The sequence below is a fragment of the Pezoporus occidentalis genome, unplaced genomic scaffold (genome assembly GCF_034315485.1).
Source record: "Pezoporus occidentalis ecotype Australia unplaced genomic scaffold, CSIRO_AGI_Poc_V1 ctg140, whole genome shotgun sequence".
In the NCBI taxonomy this organism is placed as follows: domain Eukaryota; kingdom Metazoa; phylum Chordata; class Aves; order Psittaciformes; family Psittacidae; genus Pezoporus; species Pezoporus occidentalis.
Window position 1 is genome coordinate 2,176,159 of NW_026913210.1, and position 9,214 is coordinate 2,185,372.

A 9,214-nucleotide genomic window follows, 5' to 3' on the forward strand; every position below is an offset into this window, starting at 1 on the left:
AAGATCTGCTTATTTTGAGTTGCTATAATAAGGGTTTCTGAATATCTGATTTAAGGTATAATGTGGGTAGGTAACTGATGTGTTACCAGAAGGATTTGATTTAAATAAAATAACCTGAAAATTTTTAGAGAGTTCTTCTGTCAAAAGAATAACTTTTTAATCTAATCGCAGCTTCCAAGAGGATAGTTTTTCTACCTTTTTGTATAAAAAAAATATAGCACTTCCTAAAATTAGGTGGATTCAGTACAAAATTGTCATTCCTGTGTTGTGAGAGAAAATAAAAAAATTTAAAATTTTAAACTTAGAAGGAAACAGTGTCTGAGGTGTGAATGTGGAGATGCCTTATTGAAACAGTTCATAGTGTGTCTCCTACATGTGACAGAAATCAGGCCATCGTAAGGAGAAATATTTCCCACTGCTAAGTGATTTTTTTTTGTTTTAAAGAGAAGGTTGAAAGACAGCAAATAAAAGTAGAGACCACTTTAAACACTGTTAATAGAGCCTGTTGCTTATCAAAGTCTTAATAAGCTTCTAAAGGATTATGTTTTTCTAATGACAGTATCATGGCTGGAGGCATGACCTAAGCAAATAAATAAATACACCCATATGGGATTTAATCGTCTCTATTTGGTTGAGAGAGAAAACTTTCTACCAAGGCAGACTATTATGTAACTTTTCACAGTGATGTGCCTGGTACAGTCCAGAATACCTGCTTTGGAAGAGGCCAGTTATTATGTAAGCAAGGGATCCTTCCCACTCTCACACCCTGTAGTTTTTTTTGCTTTCTCAGCAATTTCTCAGTAAAAACTATTTGCTTTGCATCTGCCTCTAGCAGATGGAGTTCCTGCAGTGTCTGAGGTCCAGTTCGTGGGAGTATTTAATGCTATTCTGTCGAAGTATTTTTGAGGCAGACTGTAAAAATAAACTCTTCTTCTTGCCTCTGCATTTCAGTTTGTGTAGAGAAAGGGCTTTAAGCTCTACATGTTCTGGAAATATGAAGTTATTCTCATTTTATTCTGCTTGCAAGGTAATTTTGTCTTCATTTCCAAGGCAGAAAAGCTAAATCATCTGTAAAAATAACATTTTCTTCCTTGTCAACAACAGCAACCCATAGGCACTGTAATGAGGAAGTGAAGTGGATGTGGTCTTTGTGGATATGGAAATCTGGGTGCTAAGGGTGAAGAGCAGAGTCCTTGCACAGATTTCATTTGATCTGTGTGCATCAGTTACACTGAAACCAGTGAGAAGAAATGTTGCAAAGGAGGATTTTACAGCGTGGTCTCAGGCATTTTTTTTTATTTTTGCAAAGAGAACGCAGTACAGCTTTAGTAGGCTGTGCTCTAGTGTAAGACACAAGATTATAGTCTAACTCTGGCAGTGAATTCTCATTAAGCCTGTTTGCTTCAAATAAGCTTCTTGCTTTTCAAATTCTGGCAGTAATACAGGGGTTAAAAATGACCTTTTATTTGCAAATAGATGATGACCATAGCAGCCAAGTATAAATCCCTGAAATGTAAGTTCAAACTGAGTTTTTGATTACCAATACATTTCTGCTTGGACAGAATTCAGTTTGTGCTGTTCACTCAAGTGTGAGAAGACGTGTATGTGCTGCTATAGCGAATCATTAAGGTGGAATTCTGTCTTAATAAATGCATTTGACTCAGGAGGATTTGTGGGGTTTAGGTAGTAGCAAAATCCAGGAAACATTTGCAGCATGCATACAAAGAATTCGAGTGAAACTATATGCCCTACCCATAATTTCTTTAAAGTGGGTGTGATCACTTAATTTACTTCTCTATTGTGATAAGATGCTTGTAGATCACAGCAAAGCTTATTCTGTAAAGTACTCATTTGCCTATAAAGAGATGCCTCAGAGGCTGCCAGAAAATCAGTGACATTGGCAAATACAAGTGCACAAAGTACTTGAAGGTGAGATAGGCTTGTTCATATGATTTGCCATCGTGCTTCAAAAATCAAGGGGTAGTGTACAAAATGGTAATGCTTTGTCTTCCTGTTTTTGCAAGGAAAAAGGAGACTGCTGTATTTCTCATGAGCCTGAACAGGGAATAGGATGTTTGTCTAGTAAGCTAGCAGGCAGAAGCCAAATTTGTTATTTTTTTTTATTTATTTATTAAAAAAAAAAAAGCCCCAGACTTTGCTAATTTCAAAATTACTGTTCCTTTATTGCAGGGATTCTTTTAACAAACCTTGATTTTCAAAAGAGTGAATTTTTAATATCAAATAGTTACAGAACTGTAGACTGTTTCAGATTCAAAGGCACCTTTAAAGATTATCTAGCCCAGCCACCCTGCCATGGACAGGAACATCTTCAGCTAGAACATGTTGCTTAAGGCCCTCTCCTACCTGGCTTTGAACTTGCCAGGGATGGGGCATCCACAGATTCCCTGGGCAGCCTGGTCCAGTGTTTCACCACCCTCATAGAACAGATAACAAGGAATACATTCTTTACTAAAGTGATCATCCTCCTGTACTCAGTGCTGGTAAGGCTGCACCTCAAACCCTGTGTTCAGTTCTGAGCCCCTCACTACAAGAAAGACATTGAGGTGCAGGAGTGGGTTCAGAGAAGGGCAATGAAACCCGGAAGTTCCTAGAGAACTGGTCCTATTAAGGCCAGCTAAGGGAACTTGAATTGTTTTGTTTGGAAGGGAGAAGGCTCAGGGGAGACTTTATTGCTCTCTCCAACTACCTGAAAGGAGGTAGTAGTGAGGTGGGTGTCAGATAATTCTCCCAGGTCACAAATGATAGGATGAGAGGAAATATCCTCAAGATGTGCCATGGGAGGGTTTAGATTGAGTAGAGAGCTTAGATCAGAGTAGAGGGGAAGAATTCACTTCCCTCAACTTCCTAATCACGCTTCTTGTGATGCAGCCCAGCATCTGGTTGGCTTTATGGGCTGTGAAAGCACACTGCTGGGTCATGTCTAGCTTTTCATCCACCAGTACCCAAAAGATCTCTGCAGAGGGATCTTCTCTGCAGAAGGATCTTCTCTGATACATCATAAACATGCATAAAGATGGTTCCTAGGTTGTAAATCTGATATACTGAATTTCCTATAGCAAACAATTTTTTGTTTGCAGTGTGGAAACATGTGTAACAATATGATTAATTTATTTACTTCAGTCTTTGTATTGCTCATCCAGGTTACTTTCTTGTCAACAAATTAGTCTATTGTTAATTCTAAATAACTGAAATTGCAGCACAAGGCATGGAAGTACATTCTTCTAGTGGGAAACAAAATCTGCTTGGTGGTGACACAGTATAGAATTTTCTGCAATAAAATCACTTACTTTAAGCAAGTAAGCTTTATAAACTGAAACCAAAATAACATTTCCCATGTAATACTGGTGCCTAGGATTTTGATTCTTGTTTTAGCTGCTAGAAATTAAAAAAAAAAAATTACTTCTGTCTTCCTAGGCCATGTATTGAAGCTGTGGATTTGGTAGCTTGAGTTTGCTTTGTAGCTGCCTTACTCCTGCCAGACCTGTCTCTGAACCATGCAATTCAGTGTTTGAATTACATGTATTTGTTTAAGAATATGCCAATACAGTATGCTTCTGACAAAGCTCTGCATCACACTGTAGTTGCATTGTATTCCTAAATTTCTAGCTTTGATTTAAAACTGCAGTGTTCATTTTACAAAATATTCTTAAGTTCTTCTAGCCAATAAAATTATACCTTGGCCCTTGAGTTTGAATCGCAGTAGAGATGGGTGGATTCTAGCTTGTTAATGCTGATATTCCTGACTTGGTTTTTTAAGTTAATATGTGTTACGGGACGTTTGGAGAAACGTTATGACCAGCCACTGGAGCCCAGCCTGATCCATTCTGGGAGCCAGGGTTTCTGCCTGGGCTTGAGGAATGTGGATGTACACATAGGACACTGGTACAGCTGATTACTAACCACAGCAACTGAGAAAGCACTGCCTTCATCAGCACCCGCAATACTTTTAAGCACAGCCAGCCATGTCTCCTCCTTGTGGGCTGGCAGAGACAAGGTCGAACACGACACTTTCCTGGTTCACAAGCACACCTACATTTATGCATCCTCTAAGTACCAGTGCCACCCCTCTGCTCACTCTGCACCCCTGCCTGAATCTCAGGCTCCCTTACTCCCCCCAGTGGGTCCACCCTGCTTGCAGCTGGTCCAGTTTGGTGGTTACTAGCAAACACACACACTCATCCTACAGGCATCCTGATATACTAGTACAGCCCCTCTGCCCACCTGACCCCTGTGCCTGGACCCAGAGCTTCTGCTCACCAGCTAGTACATCTTGGAGTTGGCTGGTGAGTTACACATGAGCATGCTGCTTTGGGGAAAGTGTGGATGCTCAGCCCTTGCCAATAGCTAGCACCACACAGGCTGTGACCTGTTGTCCTGCTCCAGCCACCTGCACTGCGCCGTTTTCCTCTGTAGCTGTTTTTTGGGGACACACATTGCTAGCTCCCCAGTGGGTGGTGGCCAAGACCATTCCCTTTCCCCAGTCATTGGCTGTGAGACCCTATTCACTTTGGTAGCAGACACCACAGGTCTGGGACACCTAAATAGCTGGTCTGACTTCAGTTGCTGGCACGAAATCTGTTATGCTGGTTCCCCTAGTAGCGGGCACTTAGTCCTTGCAGTACTTGCAGCACCTGTGCAAGTGGGCTAGTGACTGGAATTACACAGAGTTAAGAAAGGATTTACTAAAAAAGACAGGGCAGGCCAATAGACTGAGCAACATCAGCTGACACACAACTGTCCCCTTTTACACCTCTTTCTGTCTGAATCCTCTCCCATGCACATTCCCTCAGCAGCTGGTACAGTCCCACTGACCCCTCTTGTTTCCTTCATCCTTGGGTTGCATCCTTATCAGTTGCAAAGTCCTTGCCTGGAGTTTCTTGATAGCCCAGTAATGTTGTGATGGACTGGGTTTGTTTCCCCTTATTTTTTATTAGCACTAAATGGTCAAGGTTTATGTTTTCAAGAGGTGTGTCTCTCCTCTTTAGCAGCATGGTTTGGCAAGGTTCTTAACCAGATAATCTTACTCAAAGGTAAAAATTCTCGCACTCCACATATCCTTGCCGGTTAGTTTTACCGACCAACTTTATTCCCATCACAATCTCCCTTACTACATGTCAGTCAGGTTTGATTCTGTAGGTTCTTATTTGTAGCTCCTTTGACCAGATACCCTCAAAGGAGCGGATGCTCTCCTTCCATGTACCGTTATGGTATGGAATAGCAACTGCAGGAACTTGCCCACATGAAGAGGAAGCTGCAACAGGAGCGTCTAGTTAGCGTAAGTATTGTATTTCTTGGTATTAGCTCAGGAGTATTTTCCTTGATACAAAGGTGAACTGTGGAATTAGTGGCTTATTGTTCACATTCAGTTAGCTGTGTCTGTGGACAGAAATTTTCATGTTTGCATTTGCTTCCTTAGACTTTTATGATCTATGGAGTCCTGAGGTATATAGTGTGTATTAAATTAAAAAAAAAAACAGAAATAGCACTGAATAGTTTTCATAGAGGTGTAGACAAGGAAAAAATGTTTTAGGAATGAAAGTAGTCTATTGCCACGTTGTATTTGATACAGATGAAATGGGGTTTGATGGACTTCCAAGAAGTAAGACTGTACTATGTACTAATAATTCTTCTGTACTGGAACTGGGTAATAGAAGAGTCTTTCTGTGTGGGAAAGTTAAACAGCAATTAGTGTATAGACTGAAAGTGTTCAGGCATGACCTAAATGCATTCTGGGAACAGAAGGGATTTTTACTCATTACCAAATGAATTCACATTATCTGAACTGCAAGAATAGCAATGGCATTTTATGCGGTAGTTTAGCGTTTTTTCCTATAATGATGCTAGATAATATGAAGAAAAGTATTTCAGTGCATAATACATCACCATATTTGTAGGAATTTGAAAAACTTGTTCAATAGAATAGAAGAACATTCTGCATCTGTTTTATACCATGAATGAACAGTACTGTAAGGTTAGCATTTGTGATAAAATGTATAGAGCCAGAAGAAGATGTTAGCTAGGAAGCTATCATACCTATTTCATGCCCTGGGTTTTTAAATGACAGTGCCTCATCATGAAAATTCAGCAAATAGAATCTCTTTAAAATACTGCACATGAGCATTATATAGTTCTACTTAAAATATCTGAACAATTTTTCTTTCAAAATAAGTGTCAAAGTAGTCTGCTCAGTCATATGGTGCAGTAGTGTGGAAAATCAATCCAAACAAAAAAGGTGTTCTTAATTACTAGTGAAATGTGTGTTCATTAAAATAGCCATGAACTTTGTTCTTTTTGCAGTGTGAGTATAACCTTACAGGGTTTATTGAGTCTTTTTGGGTAAAGTTGGAAATCTTGAAGTTCAAGATTGGAGCTTTGTGAGTGTTTGGACTTGTATCTGTGAAGAGCCATGGGAAGTGCTGTTGGTTTTATGAGCAGCACCATGTGATTGGACTTGAATCTGATAGAATTAAACATCCCTTCTTTACGATCCAGAAGCATATAAATATTCATATATTTGAGATGCATATGCAGAGTGTGTGAATTCTTTTGACCCACACCATTATGACATAAAATTTCCTGTGTTTCTGGATAGACTGAAGATTGGTCTTGGCTGAAGCCTTTAACTTTAAATGAAATTGATTTTGTTCAGTGTAATTGTTAATTAAAATGTAAGTAATTTACTTTTTTTTGTTCTCTAGGTATGTGTTCTTCTTGGATCCATGCAACATTGATCTAGTACACCAGAAGATCAAGTCTCTTGCATTGTGTGTGTCCGCTTGTCCAAGGAAAGAACTGAAAACTCTGGCTGATATTCAGAAATTTGCAGAAACTAATGGTATGCAAAAAGCATAATTGTTTTTGTTTATGTACGAGATACTATCATAGCATTAAAAAAAGACCTGTGCATTAGCTGAACTAAAAATGAAATATATATTAAGAAATATCAGTAGAAATAATGTGATATTTTTATTAAGGTGAAACTTTAAGTCTTACAGTATAAATATGCTTCTGTTCTGTCAAGCCTTGGGAAGTTTTGAAAACTCATTGTTAAAACAGGAGTACAATGTGTAACAAGAATTTGATGGGATATCTGACTATACAGTATGTTTTCAACACCTACTGAAGTATTCTGACATTGCTGTTTAACAGTAATGCTGTTGAAATGCCCTCATGTATATGGGGTTAATGAGCAATGCTGCTATTGAACGGCACTTGCTGCACAGAGTGCGGCTGCGTATATGAAAATATTCCTGTTTTTATTCAGTGCTACAGTGCAGTTTCTGGAGTTTGTTTTGTTTTCTTACACTTTTTCAAAGAAGCATAAAGGAAACTGATGTTACTAACAAATAAGATATGGTATCTTATCTCACTAAAACCAGTAGTTTTTCTCTGTGGTAATAATACTGGTATTACTAGCTCAATTTAAAATTTAACACTGTATGGAATAAAATGCATGAGAGTTAACCAACTTTTGGACATTCCAAAAGAAAGTAAAGATAACTTAATTTGAAGAAATTTCAGGGGGCTTCAGCTATTTAAGTGAGTGTTTTGTCCTAAGCTTGCCTCCTTAATCTTTTAAAATGCTGCAGTAAGATTTCATTGCAAGATACTTACCTAATGATGTCAGTCTGGGTGACCAAGTTCAAAGCAGTGAAACTGATTACTTTACACAGAAGGAAAAGAAATGTTGATTTCTTTTCTGGCACAGGTTACGTGAGTACTTCTTATTTGAAAGCAGAGCGAGTTAAGTGGCCATACGGTACTGTTAGTGCCCTTGGTTCTCCCACTGCATTGTGCCCTCACACCTGGGTGCCTGACAGCCTGAATCATGGAGCTGAACTATCATGTGGCATCACAGCATGAGTGGAGCTTCACTAACAGCTGTGCTGGCACAGTGCAGTGGGTGATCTGAGAACGGGAGCTTCCTCACGTGGTCTGTGTGCCGTTGTCAAATACAAGCATCCAGTGAAACTAGCCAACATCTACAGTTTGTCTCTTTACCCCTTACCTGAGCATGCTGTGTTTTTCTTAACTAATGAGGCCAGTTATTTGTTGGTGTGAAGTCAAGGTCATTAGTAGTGGAGTTTCTTAAGTACCCCTGCAAATAATGAAATGCAGTCATGCCTTGTTTAGACACGAACATTGTTTCTGTGTTTGTAAGTCAAGTTTCTTTCTAACTATGCCTGATATATGTTCATTATAGCCATCTTTTAAAATACAACATACCCACTCTTCTTAAAAATTGCCCCCTGATTTTCTGTCCTATCTATATCTTCATTTTAAGATGAAGGATATATATTTTTTTTTATTAGTATCAGAGTTGTTTCAGTTTACAGAACCTTGGTCAAAAGTATAAAGCCAAAACACAACAGAATTGTTGATGAGTTCGATTCCTAATTTTTATTATATGATGTTTGGCTTATCAAAAACAGGTTCTAAACTATATTAAACTCTGCTTTTATAGATGAACTGTATGGAAGACTGAAATCACACAGAAATATTGTCATCATGGCTATATTTCTGCTATGCAGGTTCCAAAAGTGGTGGTCTGCAGCAAATGAACAGCTTAAGTATTGAACATTTTAAATATTGCATATGTATAGTAAAAGTTTAAACATTGTTAGCGTCGAGACAAACACATAACCACTGGGATGGTTATATGAGGTGCTTTATTGAGGCGCCGGGAACCAGGGGTAGGCACCCAAATCTGGTTCCGACTCCCGTCACATCGCGTTTGCAATTTATACACTAAAAATTTCGTAACTAATACATATTCAATACAGATTACATCATTGACTAATACATATGCATCAAGGATTGCTACATCAGTCTATTACGACATCAGCCTCCTTTGCGCTTGCGCAGCCCCCCTCTGGTGGTCGCCCTGATGAAGTAAGGAGTCTTCCTCAGATGAAGTAAGAAGTCTTCCTCAGGTTGTCCTCTTCACCTTTTCTCTACTTGGCTAGGTCCCAATTGTCTTGTGGACGCTAGCATTCTCTTATCTTCACCAGGATGCTTCTGGTATCCCCTTTTTGGCTATCTTAAACTTAGGTTCTGCTTGGGTAGAGTTTTACAATACATACACCCCTACTCCCCTCACCATATACAGTTATGTTAGCTCTTGCTACCAAGACTACCATTGTAACATTTAGTTACAGAGTAACTATGATACAAAATGGCAAAGTTACAACAT

The 9,214-nt window shown here is 39.0% G+C and overlaps 1 protein-coding gene across 1 annotated transcript in view; it reads left to right on the forward strand.

Moving 5' to 3' along the window:
* Positions 1-6,888, forward strand: part of LOC134159115 (choline transporter-like protein 1) — a 28,282-nt gene extending 21,394 nt beyond the window's left edge. The window contains exon 4 of the mRNA XM_062609726.1: positions 6,720-6,888. Coding sequence (XP_062465710.1) covers positions 6,720-6,873 — 154 coding nt within the window. The 3' untranslated portion in view covers positions 6,874-6,888. The remainder of the gene's footprint in view (positions 1-6,719) is intronic.
* The last annotated feature ends 2,326 nt before the right edge of the window (positions 6,889-9,214 follow it).